General features: G+C 43.6%; 1 protein-coding gene across 1 annotated transcript; it reads left to right on the top strand.

Annotated features, from left to right (window-relative positions):
* Positions 1-3,480: 3,480 nt before the first annotated feature.
* she (Src homology 2 domain containing E) lies at positions 3,481-20,621 on the top strand. Its single transcript, XM_084157326.1, has 6 exons — positions 3,481-4,536; positions 13,502-13,628; positions 14,976-15,224; positions 15,520-15,760; positions 18,024-18,143; positions 18,389-20,621. Exons 1-6 carry the CDS (start codon positions 4,045-4,047, stop codon positions 18,570-18,572), a joined length of 1,413 nt encoding a protein of 470 aa, XP_084013452.1. The 5' UTR covers positions 3,481-4,044; the 3' UTR covers positions 18,573-20,621.
* Positions 20,622-22,064: the final 1,443 nt, after the last annotated feature.

Below are 22,064 nucleotides of genomic sequence, written 5' to 3'. Positions count from 1 at the left end.
ACAACTCAGAGGGAAAGTAGGGTTGACCTAAAACGAGATTTCTTAATTAAAGTCACTTTCTGCATCTAGGTTAACAATAGACGTTATCACACTTCTTACCAATTTTAGGTGTAGGTTTACTGCTTTCTTTTATGTAATAAATAGCACATATGATATAATGAATTTGTTAATCTCTTGATTAGCACCCCTTTAATTTTAGGTTATGGAGCAGTCTAGAACGGACCACATTCAACGCTGAAGTAGGGATGGACACACATAGACATTACGTTTTACAGTGCTATCCAGAATCCTTCGGACGTCCCTACCCTAAACCCTAACGCTAACCTTAACCTTAACCGTAACTATTACCGTAACCTTAAATTGCAGGAGCCAATTGGATATTGAAGTTGAAATGTCAAATGGTTAAACTTAGTCTACTCTACTGTCCATACATTGAATTAAACACACACACACATATATATATATATATATATATATATATATATATATATATATATATATGTTGTTCACACCATTTTAAGTGTTCATAATTATTTCTCTGTTTTGATAAATTCTCTTTTTTTGTGGTTAAAATTTGGTTAAAATTTGGGTTCGAATTTTGCAGAAAAGCTGTGCCACCTGGCACCTATGTCATGCAATGCTGCTATGTAGCTTTTTTCATAAGCTACTGTGTATAAATCATAAAACTGCATAAGAATGTCATACAGTGAGGGAAAAAAGTATTTGATCCCCTGCTGATTTTGTACGTTTGCCCACTGACAAAGACATGATCAGTCTATAATTTTAATGGTAGGTTTATTTGAACAGTGAGAGACAGAATAACAACAAAAAAATCCAGAAAAATGCATGTCAGAAATGTTATAAATTGATTTGCATTTTAATGAGGGAAATAAGTATTTGACCCCCTCTCAATCAGAAAGATTTCTGGCTCCCAGGTGTCTTTTATACAGGTAACGAGCTGAGATTAGGAGCACACTCTTAAAGGGAGTGCTCCTAATCTCAGTTTGTTACCTGTATAAAAGACACCTGTCCACAGAAGCAATCAATTAATCAGATTCCAAACTCTCCACCATGGACAAGACCAAAGAGCTCTCCAAGGATGTCAGGGACAAGATTGTAGACCTACACAAGGCTGGAATGAGCTACAAGACCATCGCCAAGCAGCTTGGTGAGAAGGTGACAGCAGTTGGTGCGATTATTCGCAAATGGAAGAAACACAAAATAACTGTCAATCTCCCTTGGCCTGGGGCTCCATGCAAGATCTCACCTCGTGGAGTTGGAATCAGCCCAGAACTACACGGGAGGATCTTGTCAATGATTTCAAGGCAGCTGGGACCATAGTCACCAAGAAAACAATTGGTAACACACCGTGAAGGACTGAAATCCTGCATCGCCCGCAAGGTCCCCTTGCTCAAGAAAGCACATATACAGGCCCGTCTGAAGTTTGCCAATGAACATCTGAATGATTCAGAGGAGAACTGGGTGAAAGTGTTGTGGTCAGATGAGACCAAAATCGAGCTCTTTGGCATCAACTCAACTCGCCGTGTTTGGAGGAGGAATGCTGCCTATGACCCCAAGAACACCATCCCCACCGTCAAACATGGAGGTGGAAACATTATGCTTTGGGGGTGTTTTTCTGCTAAGGGGACAGGACAACTTCACGGCATCAAAGGGACAATGGACGGGGCCATGTACCGTCAAATCTTGGGTGAGAACCTCCTTCCCTCAGCCAGGGCATTGAAAATGGGTCGTGGATGGGTATTCCAGCATGACAATGACCCAAAACACACGGCCAAGGCAACAAAGGAGTGGCTCAAGAAGAAGCACATTAAGGTCCTGGAGTGGCCTAGCCAGTCTCCAGACCTTAATCCCATAGAAAATCTGTGGAGGGAGCTGAAGGTTCGAGTTGCCAAACGTCAGCCTCGAAACCTTAATGACTTGGAGAAGATCTGCAAAGAGGAGTGGGACAAAATCCCTCCTGAGATGTGTGCAAACCTGGTGGCCAACTACAAGAAACGTCTGACCTCTGTGATTGCCAACAAGGGTTTTGCACCAAGTACTAAGTCATGTTTTGCAGAGGGGTCAAATACTTATTTCCCTCATTAAAATGCAAATCAATTTCTAACATTTTTTACATGAATTTTTCTGGATTTTGTTGTTGTTATTCTGTCTCTCACTGTTCAAATAAACCGACCATTAAATGTATAGACTGATCATGCCTTTGTCAGTGGGCAAACGTACAAAATCAGCAGGGGATCAAATACTTTTTTCCCTCACTGTATATAGGCCTATTCATGATAACTGACTGAGTCTGTTTTTCACTGAGGATTATAGGCCCTAGTTAGCCTGGTCTCATAGACTAGATGTAACATAGTAAAGGTCAATCTGGGACACTCAAATTAGTAGCTCAGTTGGTAGAGCATGGCGCTTGCAACGCCAGGGTTGTGGGTTCGATTCCCACAGGGGGGCCAGTATGAAAAATGTATGCACTCACTAACTGTAAGTCGCTCTGGATAAGAGCGTCTGCTAAATGACTAAAATGTAAAAATGTAAATGTAATGTGACATTTGGTATGGTTACATAAGTCAGAAGGTTACTTTAGGGTTGATGGGTGGGCGTATATATTTTGTACGTCAAGGTTAGGGTTCAGGTGAAGGTTGGGATAAAGTAGGGAGAAATCTTCCAATATAGGCTACAGCAGGCCTTTATTTTGTTATAGGCTATCACGCGAACGTCTAGCAACGCAATTAAAGGTTTTGTGTTCGGATCTCATCACGGACAACTTTAGCATTTTAGCTAAATAGCAACTTTGCAACTACTTACTACTTTTTAGCTACTTTGCAACTACATAGCATGTTAGCTAACCCTTCCCCTAACCCTAACCTTAACAATTTAACATAACTCCAACCTTAACCCCAAACCCTAACCCCTAGCCTAGCTAACGTTAGCCACCTAGCTAACGTTAATGTTAGCCACCTAGCCACAACAAATTTGAAATTCGTAACATATCATATGTTTAGCAAATTTGTAACATATTGTATGAATTGCAATTTGTAACATATCATACAAATTGTAATTCCTAACATATCATACAAAATGGATGATGGACATCCACAAATTAAAACATACCATGCTATGTCATTGTAGTGTCCTGGAGTACATTTACTATGTTACGTCTACCCCTGAGTCCAGGTTGCCCTAGTGAAGACATAACATTGCAAAACAAGTTTGTTGTGGAGGATGAAGTAGCCTATCCTTTGGTCCAGGCTATAAACATCATGGACAAGAAAAATAAAAATAGTTTTCCCATCTTGCATCCATGACATAGGCAGCCAGGATAGTAGACCCCACTAGAAAGAATCACCTCCCACTGTAGGCTAGTCTGTGTTCCTGCTGTGTTCCCCCACCCCTCTTTCCCACCCCTCTCAACTTCTGGCCACAGTCAGTGGGCTACATTGTAAGAATAGACAGCCACAAGATTGGACACTCTGGGAATGGGATCACTAATAAGAACCAAGAAAAACTTTCGATTCTTTCGAGTTTTCCCACTCCAAAGACTTCTCTTCATCCAAAGAGAATAACTCAACATGCAGCTGAATGGAAGAGGAATGACTTAAAGAAAATCACAAATGGGATAAAGTAGGGAGAAATCTTCCAATACAGGCTACAGCAGGCCATTATTTTGTTATAGGCTATCACATGTAGGCTATTTGTTATTTATTTCATTTCGTTTTTACCTTGTGGCCTTTATTAGAAAACGAAATTTAACATGCCTATTACGTTAGCCTAATCAATGTTTTATCGGATTATCAAATGAAAAGTCATATTCTATTTCATTTGGAATTTAAAAAGTAAAAGATAAGCCAGTGAAGGCTTTGGACTACATGCAGAAAATCTCAATAAACAGCCTTGTGTTAAAGCAACGGAAGTATTTTGTGTCAGAATAGCCTACTGTGATTTCTAAAGGTGCGTCTTTGGGGCTGGCACAGTGCATGGCGCATAAAGGTGTTGGACCAAAGAGAGTATTGGCTTTATACAGAGACCATGGCAAAGTGGTTCAGAGAATTCCCCATCAATTTGAAGAACGGTACTGATAGGATCCGCTCCGCTTCAGAATCAGGCTCCCAATCCAGGGGTAAAATTGGACTGGTAGCTGGCATTGGCACCAAAGCAACCAGCTCCAAAGGGAGTCCGCGCAAAAACTCGGGAATGGATAGTAGTGGCGGTGGTGGAGTCGTTGGTGCTCTACTGTCAGGAAGAAATAGGAAAAATTCTGCCATCGAATTGGGAAGGAATGGCACAAGTTCGATAAAGGATGGAAAAGTTTGGGACAGCCTTATAGGTAAAAGTCGCAAAAATTCCAAAGCAGAGTCGCCAGTGTTTGATGAGCACCGGCCACTGAAAAGTTCCAGTTCTGCGAATGCCTACATCAGTCGTCTGATCAAAGTGGATAAGCAGGACAAGAGCCAGAACTTCAGCAGCAGCCAAGTGGTACTCGAAACAGAGAAATCACAGCCACTGTGCAAAACAGAGACGGTAAGTAATGTTGAAGCACTTTAGAAATTGTAGACTATTTCTATTATAAACAGGATGTGATGCTGGACTCAGGGGTAGACCTAACATTGTAAATGTAAATCTGTCTCCCTCCATTTAGTATGATATGTTGCGTTTCGTATGGTGTGTACAATGCCTTCAGAAAGTATTCACCCTTTACCTTTTCCACATTTTGTTGTGTTACAGCCTGAATTTAAAATTTATTAAATTGAGATTTTGTGTCACCGATTTACACACAATACCCCATAGAGTCAAAGTGGAATTTAGTTTGTAGAACATTTTAGAAATTAATAAAAAAATGAAAAGCTGAAATGTCTTGAGTCAATAAGTATTCAACCCATTTGTTATGGCAAGCCTAACTAAATTCGGGAGTAAAAATGTGCTTAACAAATCGCATAATAAGTTGCATGGACTTATTCCGTGTTCAATAATAGTGGTTAACTTGATTTTTGAATAACTACCCCATCTCTGTACTCCACACATATAATAATCTGTAAGGTCCCTCAATCGAGTAGTATAGTCAATTTCAAGCAAAGATTCAATCACAAAGACCAGGGAGGTTTTTTAATGCCTCGCAAAGAAGGGCACCGCTTGGTAAAAAAAAAAAGCAGATGCTGAATATCCCCTTGAGCATGGTGAAGTTATTAATTAGGATTTGGATGGTGTATTAATACACCCAGCCACTACTAAGATACAGGCGTCCTTCCTAACTCAGTTGCAGGAGAGGAAGGAAACTGCTCAGGGATTTCACCATAAGGCCAATGGTGATTTTAAAACAGTTACAAAGTTTAATGAGTGGTTGTGATATGAGAAAACTGAGGATGGATCAACAACATTGTAGATACTCCACAATACTAACCTAGAGTGGCTTGCGAAAGTATTCACCCCCCTTGACATTTTTCCTATTTTGTTGCCTTACAACCTGGAATTAAAATAGATTTTTTTGGGGGGTTGTATCATTTGATTTACACAACATGCCTACCACTTTGAAGATGCAAAATATTTTTTGGGGTGAAACAAACAAGAAATAAGACAAAAAAACAGGTAAAACTTGAGCGTGCATAACTATTCACCCCCCACCAAAGTCAATACTCTGTAGAGCCACCTTTTGCACCAATTACAGCTGTAAGTCTTGCGGTATGTCTCTATAAGCTTGGCACATCTAGCCACTGGGATTTTGCCCATTCTTCAAGGCAAAACTGCTCCAGCTCCTTCAAGTTGGATGGGTTCCGCTGGTGTACAGCAATCTTTAAGTCATACCACAGATTCTCAATTGGATTGAGGTCTGGGCTTTGACTAGGCCATTCCAAGACATTTAAATGTTTCCCCTTAAACTACTCGAGTGTTGCTTTAGCAGTATGCTTAGGGTCATTGTCCTGCTGGAAGGTGAACCTCCGTCCCAGGCTCAACGTGTTTCCTTATTTTTTTCTTTAAGCAATGGCTTTTTTCTGGCCACTCTTCCATAAAGCCCACTCTGTGGAGTGTATGGCTGAAAGTGGTCCTATGGACAGATACTCCAATCTCCGCTGTGGAGCTTTGTAGCTCCTTCAGGGTTATCTTTGGTTTCTTTGTTGCCTCTCTGATTAATGCCCTCCTTGCCAGGTCCGTGAGTTATGGTGGGCGGCCCTCTCTTGGCAGGTTTGTTGTGGTGCCATATTCTTTCCATTTTTTAATAATGGATTTAATGGTGCTCCATGGGATGTTCAAAGTTTCTGATATTTTTTTATAACCCAACCCTGATCTGTACTTCTCCACAACTTTGTCCCTGACCTGTTTGAAGAGCTCCTTGGTCTTCATGGTGCCGCTTGCTTGGTGGTGCCCCTTGCTTAGTGGTGTTGCAGACTCTGGGGCCTTTCAGAACAGGTGTATATATTCTGAGATCATGTGACAAATCATGTGACACTTAGATTGCACACAGGTGGACTTTATTGAACTAATTATGTGACTTCTGAAGGTAATTGGTTGCACCAGACCTTATTTAGGGGCTTCATAGCAAAGGGGGTGAATACATATGAACGCACCACTTTTCCGTTATTTATAGATTTTTTTTTGTTGAAACAAGTTATTTTTAAAAATTTCTCTTCACCAATTTGGAGTATTTTACATGAAATACAAATAAAGATCCATTTAAATTACAGGTTGTAATGCAACAAAATAGGAAAAACACCAAGGGGGATGAATACTTTTGCAAGGCACTGTACATGACAAAGTGAAAAGAAGGAACCCTGTACAGAATACAAATATTCCAAAACATGCATCAAGTTTGCAATAAGGCACTAAAGTAATACTGCAAAAAGAAATTGGTAAATCACTTTTTGTCCTGAATACCAAGCTTTATGTTTGGGGAAAATCCAATCCAACACATCACTGAGTACCACTCTTCATATTTTCAAGCATGGTTGTGGCTGCATCATGTTATGGGTATGCTTGTCATCGGCAAGGACTAGGGAGTTTTTTTTGGGATAAAAATAAACGGAAGAGGAAAATCTGGTTAAAAGGAATAATGGGCAAATATTGTACAATACATAATGCAAAGCTCTTAGGGACTTACGCAAAAAGACTCACAGCTGTAATCGCCGCCAAAGGTGCTTCTACAAAGTATTGACTCAGGGGTTTGAATACTTATGTAAATTAGATATTTCTGTATTTCATTTTCAATAAATTGGCCCAAAATTCTAAAAACATGTTTTGACTTTGTCATTGTGGGGTATTGTGTGTAGATGGGTGAGAAAAAAAATATTTAATCCATTTTGAATTCAGGCTGTAACACAACAAAATGTGGAATAAGTCAAGAGGTATAAATACTTTCTGAAGGCACTGTATTAATTTGTGGATGTCCATCATCCATTTTGCATGACATATAACTAATTGCAATTTGTACAATATGTTACGAATTGGCAAAACATATGATATGTTGCGAATTCCAATTTGTTGTGGCTAATGTTAGCTAGGTGGTTAGGGTTAGGGGTTAAGGTTAGGGTTACTGTCACGATCGTCTGAAGAAGCGGACCAATACGCAGCGCGTGGAGTGAACATGATGACTTTTATTTAATAAAGCAACCACGAAAAACAACAAATGACGATTCGTGAAGTCCTCTGCTAAACTGACAGAAACGGAACAAAAACCCACAACCCCAAGGTGAAAACACACAGTATAAATATGGCTCCCAATCAGAGATAACGAGCCGACAGCTGACACTCGTTACCTCCGATTGGGAGTCATTGACCAAACATAGAAAACAACAACCTAGACACCCAACATAGAACATAAACACATAGACTGCACACACCCTGGCTCAACAATAATGAGTCCCAGAACCAGGGTGTGACAGTACCCCCCCCTAAAGGCGCGGACTGCGACCGCGCCTCAAAACCCCCAAACAGGGGAGGGCTGGGCGGGCATACCTCCTCGGTGGCGGTTCTGGCTCCGGCCTAGACCACCACCCCACCATAGTCACTACCCGCTTACGTAGGTTCCTCCAAATGACCACCCTCCACCTTAGCCCCACTAGATTAAGGGGCAGCACCGGACTAAGGGGCAGCACCGGACTAAGGGGCAGCACCGGACTAAGGGGCAGCACCGGACTAAGGGGCAGCACCGGACTAAGGGGCAGCACCGGACTAAGGGACAGTACCTGACTAAGGGGCAGCACCGGACTGAATGGCGGATCCTGGCTGGCTGGCTCTGGCGGATCCTGGCTGGACGGCTCTGGCGGATCCTGGCTGGACGGCTCTGGCGGATCCTGGCTGGCGGAAGGCTCTGGCTGATCCTGTCTGGCGGAAGGCTCTGGCTGATCCTGTCTGGCGGAAGGCTCTGGCTGATCCTGTCTGGCGGAAGGCTCTGGCTGCTCCTGTCTGGCGGAAGGCTCTGGCTGATCCTGTCTGGCAGAAGGCTCTGGCTGCTCCTGTCTGGCGGAGAGCTCTAGCGGCTCCGGTCTGGCGGACGGCTCTGAAGGCTCATGGCAGACGGGCGGCTTTGCAGGCTCAGTACAGACGGGCAGTTCCTGCGGCGCTTGGCAGACGGACAGTTCAGACGGCGTTGGGCAGACGGGCAGTTCAGACGGCGTTGGGCAGACGGGCAGTTCAGGCCCCGTTGGGCAGACGGGCAGTTCAGACGGCGTTGGGCAGACGGACAGTTCAGACCCCGTTGGGCAGACGGCAGACTCTGGCCGTCTGAGGCGCATCGTAGGCCTGGTGCGTGGTGCCGGAACAGGAGGTACCGGGCTGAGGACACGCATCTCAGGGCTAGTGCGGGGAGAAGCAACAGGGCATGCTGGACCCTGGGGACGCACCGTAGGCCTGATGCGTGGTGCCGGAACTGGAGGTACCGGGCTGAGGACACGCATCTCAGGGCTAGTGCGGGGAGAAGCAACAGGGCATGCTGGACCCTGGGAACGCACATAAGGGCTAGTGCGGAGAGCCGGAACAGGGCCTGCTGGACCCTGGGGACTCACATTAAGCCTAGTGCGGAGAGCAGCAACAGGACGCACAGGACTCGGGAGACACACAGGAGGCTTGGGGCGTGGTGTAGGCACTGGTGGGAAAGGGCTGGCGACGCGCACCGTATCCCTGGTGCGAGTGGCAGGAACAGGCCGGACCGGGCTGGCGAAGCGCACCGTATCCCTGGTGCGAGTGGCCGGAACAGGCCGGGCTGGGCTGGCGAAGCGCACCGTATCCCTGGTGCGAGTGGCCGGAACAGGCCGGGCTGGGCTGGCGAAGCGCACCGTATCCCTGGTGCGAGTGGCCGGAACAGGCCGGGCTGGGCTGGCGAAGCGCACCGTATCCCTGGTGCGAGTGGCCGGAACAGGCCGGGCCGGGCTGGCGAAGCGCACCGTATCCCTGGTGCGAGTGGCCGGAACAGGCCGGGCCGGGCTGGCGAAGCGCACCGTATCCTTGGTGCGAGGGGTCGTAACAGGCCGGACCGTACTGGAGGCACACACCACTGGCTCTACCCCGGGAACTGGAACGGGCCGGACCGGACTGGATACACACCTCAGTCTCTCACGCCGTGCCTCTACATCTCCTTTCCCTACTTTGGCCAGTGACCCCCGTAACCTGGTTGCCTCTTGAATTCGCCCCTTCTCTGCCTCCGTTAGCCCCGTCGTCCAAGCCATGTGCCCCCCCCAAAAAACTTTTTGGGGTTGCCTCTCGTCCTTCCAACGATGATGGCCCTGCTGACGCCGTTGCTCCTCTCGCCGTCGTCTCTCCACCGTTTCGCTCCATGGACGGCGATCCATCCCATCCAGGATCTCCTCCCAAGTCCAGGACCCCTTTCCGTCCAAAATCTCCTCCCATGTCCAGGAAGCCTTTGGAGCTGGGTCCTGTTGCCGCTTGACACGCTGCTTGGTCCTTTGATGGTGGGTTTTTCTGTCACGATCGTCTGAAGAAGCGGACCAATACGCAGCGCGTGGAGTGAACATGATGACTTTTATTTAATAAAGCAACCACGAAAAACAACAAATGACGATTCGTGAAGTCCTCTGCTAAACTGACAGAAACGGAACAAAAACCCACAACCCCAAGGTGAAAACACACAGTATAAATATGGCTCCCAATCAGAGATAACGAGCCGACAGCTGACACTCGTTACCTCCGATTGGGAGTCATTGACCAAACATAGAAAACAACAACCTAGACACCCAACATAGAACATAAACACATAGACTGCACACACCCTGGCTCAACAATAATGAGTCCCAGAACCAGGGTGTGACAGTTACGGTTAAGATTAGGAGTTAGGTTAATGGGTTAAGGTCAGGGTTAAGGGAGGGTTAGCTAACATGCTAAGTAGTTATAAAGTAGATAAAATGCTAAAGTTGTCCGTGATGAGATTTGAACATACAACCTTTGGGTTGCTAGACATTTGTGTTATATGGTCACCCATCCACCCCTACCAACCACCCTCCTTTCGTTTTTGCCTTAAGTAACCTTCTGTCTTATGTAGCCATACCAAACTTAGCATATCATACTAATTAGACTGTCCCGGATTTACATTTACTATGTTACGCCTAGTCTATGAGGCCAGGCTGGATTTATAGAGGTAATCAAATCAAATCAAATATTATTTGTCACATGCTTCATAAACAACAGGTGTAGACTAACAGTGAAATGCTTACTTAAGGGGCCCTTCCCAACAATGCAGAGAGAAAAAAATAGAAATAATAGAAAAATAATAACACAATGAATAAATACACAATGAGTAACGATAACTTGGCTATATACACAGGGTACTATTACCGAGTTGATGTGCAGGGGTACGAGGTAATTGAGGTAGATATGTACATATAGGTAGGGATAAAGTGACTAGGCAACAGGATAGATAATAAACAGCAGCGTATGTGATGAGTCAAAATAGTTAGTGCAAAAAGGGTCAATGCAGATAGTCCGGGTGGCTATTATAACTAACTATTTAGCAGTCTCATTTCTTGGGGGTAGAAGCTATTCAGGGTCGTGTTGGTTCCTGACTTGGTGCAGTAGGAGAGAGAACAGTCTACGACTTGGGTGGCTGGAGTCTTTGACAATTTTTAGGGCCTTCCTCTGACACCGCCTGGTATAGAGGTCCTGGATGGCAGGGAGCTCGGACCCAGAATGATGCTAATGATAAATGCTAATAATACATTTGATAATTAGTCTTTATTTGTTTGTTTGTTTAGCTTGCAATACGTTTTATTATGGGGGTATAGGCCTATATAGCAGTAATTGTATGAGGGCCGGGGTGTATAATGACTACAAATTCAAAGTATAAACTTGAACTTCATTTGAATGACTATCAATCAATGAATGAAGCATAACTATTATATTATATTAACAGCCATGATTATTATAAGCCATGATTATTATAAGCCATGATTTAATAGTAGGCTGCAACAGGAATCCTACTCAAAAATAATACTGTTGACACTGAAAAGCAAAGGAACGGTCGAAGCTGTGAAAGTTGATATCATTGTTTCAGTTTTCCTCCCTCCCCTTTGTCTCTGAATCTCATTGTATCCACTCTTCCTTGTCTGCCTCTCTTTCCCTTCCTTTCCATCTCCCTCTCAATTCAATTAAATTAAATTAAATTCAAAGGGCTTTATTGGCATGGGAAACATATGTTTACAAGTGAAATAGATAATAAACCAAAGTGAAATAAACAATACAAAATGAACGGTAAACATTACACTCACAAAAGTTCTAAAGGAATAGAGACATTTCAAAGGTCATATTCTCACCCCTATTGAAAGTTACCCCTCCCATCCCCTCTGTTCCTGGCGCAGTGTTCCCCCTCTCTCACCCCTCTGCCTCCACCTCATCCTTCTCTTTTCTCTCTTTCAAGCCCCAGGTGAAGGCTATCATGTTGTAAAAAGCATTGTGTGCTAATCCAGGTCCCCTCTGGCTAGGCTTTGAAAAAATAAAAGCGAGAGAAAACGATGTAGCGAGATGGTGTGAAAAAAAGAGATAAAAGAGGGAGGAGAAATAGAGAGTTTTGAGGGGTAAATCCCTTCCCTCGCCTGTTTGCCCCAGTCGCTGGGGTTGTCATTCTGTTGTCAATCTGACTGTCTTTGTTTGGCTTATGAAAAGGGGAATATCTCTCAGGGGCCTCAGAGGAAGCTACATTTTTGCAGCATTTCCATTATAAGACTTTATCCCAGTGTTTGGCATAAAGACAGACTTTTGTGTTTCCACTTATGAGGTCCCCAAAATATCTACTATGGCCCCAAAAAGACCTAACCTGACATGGGGCTGACTGAGGAACTCAGGGCCTGATCAGCTGTAGCCTATATATAATTTTGCTTATCCTACACACCATATTGTGGTCAGGTCACAGGAAGTGCTAAAGCGTGTGCGTGTGTGAGCGAGAGAGCGACAGAGATTGTGTCTGCGTGTGTTGTTTGTTGGAGTTGTCCCTAAAAGTGCTAAAGCCATCACCAGTTGAATCAGATTTGGCATACTCTGTGCTATTAGATCCTGGTAGAAGGATGAGTGGACGAATTGGGGTCTAAAGATGTAGGATCTTAATTTGATCACTCTTTTGTTGATGAGAATTTTCCTTGCACAGGAGGAAATGCAAATTTGTAGTGTATTCAAGTTTTTAAAAGGCTTCTAAAGTTTGTTATTTCCACTTTAACATTTCAGACTTGATTTGCCCTAACATAAAATGTTTCATTCCCTACTAATGATTTCCATTAATTATAATCCACATAATAATTCACATTTCCTGTTGCTACAGGATTATTTTCCTGCTGTAGAAAACTGGCTCAAATTAAGACCCAGTCATTGTCATTTACCATCATCCTGCTTGTAAGGGAACATAACTAGAGATTACTTTATCTTGTTCACCAGCCACTATATGCAGTATCAATTGAGCCTGGGGGTGAGGTTAGAGATGACTGAACAATAACATTTATTACACCAAAACGACCCCCTGTACAGACACTGACCTGGTATCTAGTATCTGGCAGTGAGATAAACTTGAAAGGCCTTGACCCTAATAAAAAGACAGAGCAGAGCAGTCAAGTGTGAATTAATTTCTTTTGCAATGGTGCTATTTAACAGATACTGTAGGTGTTGTTGTTAGGATAATGGATCTGGGACAAAGAACATGCAACAATGATACCGCTGTACTTTTTTTGAACATTGACAATAGATGGGCCTGATTGGGTACTGCTTTGTATCACTGATGATATATCTATTTTTGATCTCTTTGGGAAGCAGGGCAAAAAAACAAAAAACCCATGACGTCTCTTTGTTGTTATCTCACCTTTTTCTTTCCCTCTAGTGAATCATACTTCTACTTTGTGGGCACAGATTAAGACTAGTCTTGGACTAAAAAGCACGCTCAATGGATAATCTCCATTGAAATAGTTTTTTAAATCTAGGACTAGACTTAATATGTGTCTGGGAAACCAGCCCAGAGTCCTTTAGTAATTATCATGCGTATTCATTTTGCTGTGCTCCTTTGCTTCAGGTGATCATTCTTGAGGACTATGCAGATCCCTTTGACGCCCACAAGACTCGGGAGGAGAGGGATGCGGAGAGAGAGGGGGAGAATGATGGATACATGGAGCCTTACGACGCGCAGCAGATGATCACTGGTGAGACACACTATTCATTATTTTAGCCTACTCAAATTTGGATAACAAGCATAGATTTTGGATCAGGTCCCAGCTTTGAGGATGTGGTAATCTGATCTGATATCAGTGGCCAGGAAAGTTTGTGCCTGTTTTTTCTATTGTTGTTCGTATGCATGTTTTTTGTCTTAGGCCTATGTGTGATAAACTTCTTAGTCTGGTGTTTGTTTGTGCAGGCATGTGCCAGGCCTCATTGGCTGAATTCTATGTATGTGTGTTTGGACTGCCATTTTCAGTCTAGCCAGAAAAGAGCGATTAGAAATGTTGAAGTACGTGAACTCAATCGCCTAGCACTGTACCCCATGGAGGTTGCTACGGCAACTGTGTTGTGCTAGGACAATGGGTGCAGTTTCCTGTCTCTGCTTCCTTTTTCCTGTCTCTGTTTCCTGGTACTTTCCTGGTACTCCCCCCCCCCCCCGCCCTCCCCTCAGAGCCCCTGCATGGCCCCCTATATGGGCAGGCTCTGACCATTTCTCAAAACCTCCCAGCATCCAGGAAGACAACTGGTCAGTCAACCAATCACTTGTTCTCTTGACCACCTTTGATTCCGTCACTTCATTGTTTTACCCATAATGGTACAATACCCTGCTGTGACACTGAAAATGACCTGTTACACACTAATCATCAAGGCTTTACTAATATATATCTTACTACCTGGCTAAGTTGGGAAAGCCCGTTTATAGTGCCCTGGGGGATATGGCCGACCGCAGATAACTCAATTTTAGTAGCGTGTCATACTTAAGTACATTCTCATATTGAAGTGGTGCAGGAACAGATGTCACCAGTGCGTTGTGACATACAGTATTATACAGTGTTTAAGTATTTTGGGACAGTCCAAGCTCAGCACATAATGTTTTGGCATTGACAGTATACAACAACTGACATCACTCATAACTCAATTGCTCAACATAGTTCAAAGCTCATTTACACTTATTACATTATTATTTATTACATTGTATAAACACATCATGTTTTCTCTATTCCTCATTGTTGCACTGACCATAATTGGTAGTTCTGTTCTAGGATCAGTTAACCGCCATTTATCAGATACTGATATGGATGTGTGAGGCAAAAATACTTGCCTAGGATCAGTTGTCTGGGAATGGTAGCTATAGCTGTTGCCTGAAATGTTGGGTCGGACACACCGTGATGACGAATGGCTAAAAGCTGGGTGCCGGTGAACGGTGGCTCTTTGCACTGATTCAACATGTAGAATCATCTGAAAATGAACAAAAAATGGCGGCCAATATTCTTGTCAGAGGCACTCTGGTGTGTTTCCTCTCTAACAAGAGTCACTGCTTTTTTTAACAGAGATCAGACGGAGGGGTTCCAAGGACCTGCTGAAGATGTGTGTCCTGCTGGAGGGGGTTGAGGGGGAGGTGGATGAGGGGCGACCCGTGCCCCCCCAGATCTACGACATGACCTATGAGGGTGGTGTGGAGGGCGATGGAGGGAGCGGGAAGACCCCGGTCACCAGGCCAGAGTTAGACCCCCGGCCCCCAGCTGAGTACCAGCTGCCCTGGGAGCGGAAGAAGGAACAGATTGTCAAGGCTCTGCCCGGTACTATAGTCTAGAGAAGAGACAAGACCTACTGCACAATCATACACAATTCTAGCACACTACCACTGGCTATACAGCTATGCAACCCCTATCACAACTATCTACTGATGCAATGATGCATCGATTAAGTGCCTGACCCCTCAAGCTCTAAGGTCTATAACGTAATTAGACATTCTAAACCAGTACACACGCCACAACAGATCAATCAATATCAATATACAGTATTTGCTACACAGAAGTTGACCACCCCCTTCATATATTTTCTCCCTCTGCTCTGACCCCTCCTCGTCCCCAGCCCAGTTCGACAGCCCTGAGCGCCCCTCCCCAACCAAAGAGGACCCCCCCACCCTCACCCTCACACGGCAGCCCCAGCAGCAGCACCAACAGCAGCAGCAGCATCTGCGACAAAAGAGCTGGAGTCAGAAGATCCTGAAGTCCTCTCCCACCTTCTTGCCCTCCCTCTCCTCCCCGCCCAGCATCGGCCCTGAGGCTGAGGTGTGCCGGGTGGACCCCACCGTGCCCCTGGAGAAACAGAGGTGAGGTGGGGGAGACAGGGTTTATAGGTCAACGGCAGGGACAGATGCAATAGATTGTTGCTTTAAAAAACACTTATCTTTAGTTTTTTCTGCAGCACATAACAATATATTAAATATGTAGATATGTACCTGTCACTCTCTCCATGTACTGGTAGGGGAGAGTGGGGTAAGTTGAGTCATTTTTACATTCAACATCACTATATCAAGAGAAATATAGTGTTCTTTCTAACAAAGATATCTACATATACAGTACCAGTCAAAAGTTTGGACACACCTACTCATTCAAGGGTTTTTCTTATTTTTTTTTACTATTTTCTACATTGTAGAATAATAGTGAAGACATCAAAACTATGAAATAACACATATGGAATCATGTAGTAACCCAAAAAGTGTTAAACAAATCTAAATATATTTTATATTTGAGATTCTTCAAAGAAATCAAATCAAATGTTATTTGCCACATGCGCCGAATACAACAGGTGTGTAGACCTTACAGTGAAATGCTTACTTACAAGCCCTTAACCAACAATGCAGTTTTTAAGTAAAAAAATTAATAATGTTAAGTAAAAAATAGATAAGTAAAAATAGCAAATAATTAAAGAGCAGCAGTAAAATACAAATAACAGTAAGGAGGCTATATACAGGGGGTACCGGTACAGAGTCAATGTGTGGGGGAATCGGTTAGTCTAGGTAATATGTACATGTGGGTAGAATTAAAGTGACTATGCATAAATAATAAACAGAGTAGCAGCAGCGTAAAAGAGGGGGTTGGGGTGGGGTGGGGTGGGGTGGGGGCTGCAATGCAAATAGTCAGGGTAGCCATGATTAGCTGTTCAGGAGTCTTATGGCTTGAGGGTAGAAGCTATTAAGAAGCCTATTGGACCTAGACTTGGCGCTCCGGTACCACTTGCCTAGGGTGGCTGGAGTCTTTGACAATTTTTAGGGCTTTCCTCTGACACCGCCTGGTATAGAGGTCTAGGTAATATAGCCTCCTTACATGTGGTCCTCTGTAGCTCAGCTGATAGAGCACGGCGCTTGTAACGCCAAGGTAGTGGGTTCGATCCCCGGGACCACCCATACACAAAAATGTATGCACGCATGACTGTAAGTCGCTTTGGATAAAAGCGTCTGCTAAATGGCATATTATTATTATTATTATAGGTCCTGGATGGCAGGAAGCTAGGCCCCAGTGATGTACTGGGCCGTGCGCACTACCCTCTGTAGTGCCTTGCGGTCGGAGGCTGAGCAGTTGCCATACCAGGCGGTGATGCAACCAGTCAGGATGCTCTTGATTGTGCAGCCGTTTAATTTTTTAGGATCTGAGGACCCATGCCAAATCTTTTCAGTCTCCTGAGGGGGAATAGGCTTTGTCGTGCCCTCTTCACGACTGTCTTGGTGTGTTTGGATCATGATAGTTTGTTGGTGATGTGGAAACCAAGGAACTTGAAGCTCTCAACCTGTTCCACTACAGCCCCGTCGATGAGAATGGGGGTTTGCTCAGTCCGCTTTTTTATCCTGTAGTCCACAATCACCTCCTTTGTCTTGATGACATAGTGAATGGAAAAATGGCAATCTTCGTGTAAATAAAAAATGTTTTTGAAGACAATCATGGTACCAATAATTTATTCTAATACACCAGATGTATGTAATTGAACCGACTATTTTAAAATTGCACACAGAATAAGTTTAGTTGGTAATTTCAGCCTGCAGTACCCCAGTTGGCCTTCAACTAGAGTTACTCAATTAGAAGAGGCAGCACTGAGCTAGCCTGCAACGGCACTTCCTGGAGTAGGTCAAACTGTGCATGTTATCTTTCCATGAGACGCCATTTTAACCAAATTCATTTGGCATCAATGCACTATTGAGTCTTCACATAGGAATGAATGGTGTCACGTGATGGCTTTGTCCATTCATATATACATTTACATCTACATTTACATTTACGTCATTTAGCAGACGCTCTTCTCCAGAGCGACTTACAAATAGGTGCATTCACCTTATAGCCAGTGGGATAACCACTTTATACAGTAAACTAACCCTTTAGCTCAACCTACCCCACTCTCCCCAATACCTTGCAGAGTTACCTTATGTTGTTCAGATATTCTATTGTTGATATTAGTGAACCACTTCAATACAGGATTCATCTACTATTTTGTAAGGCCTTTGTACTTTGTTAGCTCCATGTGCTCAGGAGACTTTCCTCCAGCTCCTCTCATTTCTGACCCCTGTGCCTTCCCTTCCCTCTGTCCCTCGGTTGCTCTAGCTGGTACCATGGCTGTGTAACACGCCAGGAGGCAGAGTCTCAGCTCCAGTCCTGCAAAGAGGCCAGTTTCCTGGTGAGGAACAGCGAATCAGGAACCAGCAAATACTCCATTGCTCTCAAGTGAGTATACTAGTCACTAGTACATCTGTTCATTCTCTTCAGAGCTGATACCATACTTAATGAGTCAAAAAATCATCACAAATTGTACATTGCCTTGCCGTTGATGCATTGGATCCTTTTATGCTAATTTAAGGCTACATAATATGAATTGTGTGGAATAACAAGCCAGTGTTTGAATTTGAGATTTCAATTAAAGTAATCGATCCTTTTTACCTCTCTACCTTTGTTTATTCCCTCTCTCTCAGGACAAGCCAGGGCTGTGTTCACATCATTGTTGCCCAGACTAAGGAGAATGGCTACACACTGGACCAGAGTAGCTGTGTGTTTCCCAGCATTCCAGAGGTGGTGCACCACTACGGCACTCAGCGGCTGCCTTTCAACGGGGCCGAGCACATGACCCTACTGCACCCCGTGCCACGCCCTTACTGACTCCACCCCCACCACACTCAGGTGTACCCCGACAACTCCATGCCTCTGCATCTGCATGAAATCATCCTCAACGAATATCTCCAATCTAATGCCGGCCCCCAACAGCCTCAATACGTATATCTCTTTATCTATCGTCATTCACTCTTCAGTCCCTTTCTCTTTCATATTATTTTAGTCGATATCATTAGGATTTTTTTTCAGTCTTATTTTCTCCTGGATAAACAAAAGACAGACATGCTGAGAGACCTGGGTCCAGGAGATATTGCTCTTGCTGTACAATCATTCCCTCACCTTTCATATGCAGCTAATGCAAAACGCCCAGGCTACTGTTTTGCATGTGAACTTGGGAGAACCTCAACCCATGCCTTGATTGTACAAACGGGGCAGAAATGAATGATCAAATTAGTCAGAGCCATGCCAGTTAGAATCTAGTCAGAATACAGTATCATTAATCATAATTTGTCATTAAATGGTTTAAGCTGCAAAGGGATACAGCTAGTCAACTGTACACAACTCTGTGGAGAACCACAACTGCTGTATAGGACAAAGACTATTATAAGGAAAAGGGGGATACCTAGTCAGTTTTACAACTGAATGCATTCAACTGAAATGTGTCTTCTTCATTTAACCCAACCCCTCTGAATCAGAGATATGCGGTGGGTGGGGGCTGCCTTAATCGACATCCACATCATCGGTGCCCAGGGAGCAGTGGGTTAACTGCCTTGCTCAGGGGCAGAACGACATATTTTTACCTTGTCATCTTGGGGATTCGATCCAGCAACCTTTCGGTTACTGGCCCAACGCTATACAACACTGTACAAAGACTACTTCACGTCTACGCTCACAGCAAACATTTAAGTTATGCTCTTAGCCTTCTTTTTTATATAAAGAAGAGATATCCTCCCGTAACCCAATTTTCCTCGTCTTATCTACTGTACAGTGAACAGTGACAGTTGTGTGACTATGTGTACCACCTGCACTGTGAACCATTGAGTGATTCACCCTAATGCAATGTGCAATGGGTTAGGCTAGCGTCTCCCTATGGGATTCAATATCCCTTGATTATTACATTAAACCACAGGCTCCCAATCCTGGTCTTCAAGTACCCACGTGTATGCTGGTTTTCACCTCATATGATCTCTGCATCATTAATATAATTGTTGATTGACCACTGATATGACTGGTTAGATTTTTGTGGTCTGTCACTGTAAAACCCTGACCATGGCCAATTTGCCTACAGTCAGTGACAGTAGGACTGAGCATCAACAACAAGTTAAGATGTTGTTGGAAAGCTGATGGAGTTTTTCTATGTGTAAACTACTGACTGAAACAAACCAAGAAACAAAAGACTTGATTTAGATGCACAGCGCTATGGAATATGACTGAAAATGTGTCAACAGACCCCATGTTAATTTCTAATGTAAATTGGTGAGATATTTGGTGAAAAATAATCTGATGTTTGATCTGTGGTTTACTTGTCACATTGCACCCCCTGGTGCTAACAAATGGACCAACCAAATAAAAATAAAAACGTTATCTCGCTCACCAGCCGGCTCTCTGCAATTCGAGCCTGGGGACGAGGTTAGATACTATGTAACCCTAGATAATGACTTGTGTGTACTCGTTATGAAAAGATATGCTGATACCATTGTCAATCCTACTTTTTCTTTTGGTGTGTATGTAGAGACCTGCTATTGAAGCAAGAATTAGTTGATGTTACTGATTTAAATAAAATGTCCTTAGATAGTCCATGGTTGTTTACCTATATACTGAGGACATTAGTAGTCTCTCTTTCTTTTGTTATTATTCGTGGAACGTACATGTAGGAATCTCAAATGATTATTATACACTTGGTTAAATAGCCAACGTCTAGTTGCTATTATTGACAGCTCTGATTGACATGTTTAATTGACATTGCTAGTGAAACATTCCCCTGTGGGGTTGTATATGTTCCGCCCACCTTTTCCTACTCAAGGCTCTGATGAAGGTGAACTACGCCGAAACAAATGCCTGTTTGTTTGTCCCGTTAATAAATCAATCAGATCTATGCAGAAACAGAGTGCTCCTTTTTCTTTATTTCCCTGGATAGTCACCCGTTGAAGTGTCCTGAGGTAACGAATGTTTTTGGATTAAGTGGTCTGCGTTTGGATTTTACTGCTTTAAAAGCAGATAAGATGTGAAGAAAGTCATGCTGTATGGCAGGGTTCTTCAATTCCGGTCATGGAGGGCCGAAACACCTCTGTTTTTCATCCTCTCCTTCTAATCAGGGGCTAATTCAGACCTGGGACACCAGGTGAGTGCAATTAACTACCAGGTAGAAATAAAAAACAGAAGTGTTTCGGCCCTCCAGGACCGGAATTGAAGAACCCTGCTGTATGGCATCAAGATGTTGTGGTAGTAATGTATGCGGCCACAAGGAGGCGTGCTACGGGATTCTCTAGGACAGTACAGGCAACTCTAGACATTTCGAACCAAATGTACACAGTTTATTAGTGTCTAAAGTTTTGTCTGTAAACGTTTAAAAGATCATAGGCATATTGTAATATAATCTGCATAATTTAATGAATAGAGCTATTTAGATGTTGCCCACTTACTGTATTTCCCACACCAACTCTCTGTAGGCCTTTGTATACCCTTGCCCAATCACTGCTGCTGTCTATGTCGTTGAAAAATGTATAACTTTGTCAGTATCAGGTGGGCTGCAGAGTGCATTAAATCGGTCAGCTTTCAAGCAGCTTCTATTGCCATATTTAAATGTGTAGTTCAGAGTGTAAAGGGAAAAAGTCTGGGGATAGATTGGGTGTAGCATGGACTCAGCAGAGTGAGGATCTGGTGTAGGGTTGGGCCTGGGGCAAACAGTTAAGGTAGACGTTAAGAGCAGGGGCACCCAGGCCACTTGCGTAGACATCCTTACACCCAGTGGTATCAGAGATACTTAACTCCCCCTCTCCCTTACCTTTATCACTCAATCACTGTGATATCTGATAATCTATCAACAGGAACACCTTGTCTTATTGAGAGGACATTCCATATGTGTTGGTCCTGAGTCAGGTTAACGTGAACATTGAGATGGTTAGAGTTTCAAGTCTGCTTGTGAATGCAAGTCCTGGGACCTGAGGTTAGGTGCACTATTCCTGAAAGAAACACAGACTAAGCACAATGTTTTTCTATACACTTACAGTAGTTGTACCTCAGTTGTCTGTTACCTCAATTGTCAGCATTCTAATAATAATATAATATATGCAATTTAGCAGACACTTTGACCCAAAGCAACTGACAGTTATGCGTGCATACATTTTTGACATATGGGTGGTCCCAGGAATCGAACCCACTATCCTGGCGTTGCAAGAGCCATGCTCTACCAACTGAACTACAGAGGACCACATCTTAGAAAATCATACATCTAGCTAGTTCAGGTTAACCTCAAAAAGAAGGTAAGGCAACCGAAGCACTTAAAATAAAATAAATCAATACAGCAGTTATGGTCCTAAA

Source organism: Coregonus lavaretus, assembly GCF_964263955.1.
Source record: "Coregonus lavaretus genome assembly, chromosome: 3".
NCBI classification, from domain to species: Eukaryota; Metazoa; Chordata; class Actinopteri; order Salmoniformes; family Salmonidae; genus Coregonus; species Coregonus lavaretus.
The sequence above is the reverse complement of the archived record's forward strand: the minus strand, read 5'-3'. Positions and strand labels throughout refer to the sequence as shown.

What these genes read in the sequence shown, in the direction of transcription:
- she (XM_084157326.1), top strand. Translation starts at nt 4,045, where the DNA reads ATGGCAAAGTGGTTCAGAGAATTCCCCATCAATTTGAAGAACGGTACT. An exon ending in CACTGTGCAAAACAGAGACG is followed by an intron (nt 4,537 to 13,501) that starts GTAAGTAATGTT and finishes CCTTTGCTTCAG; the next exon opens with GTGATCATTCTTGAGGACTA. An exon ending in CGCGCAGCAGATGATCACTG is followed by an intron (nt 13,629 to 14,975) that starts GTGAGACACACT and finishes TTTTTTTAACAG; the next exon opens with AGATCAGACGGAGGGGTTCC.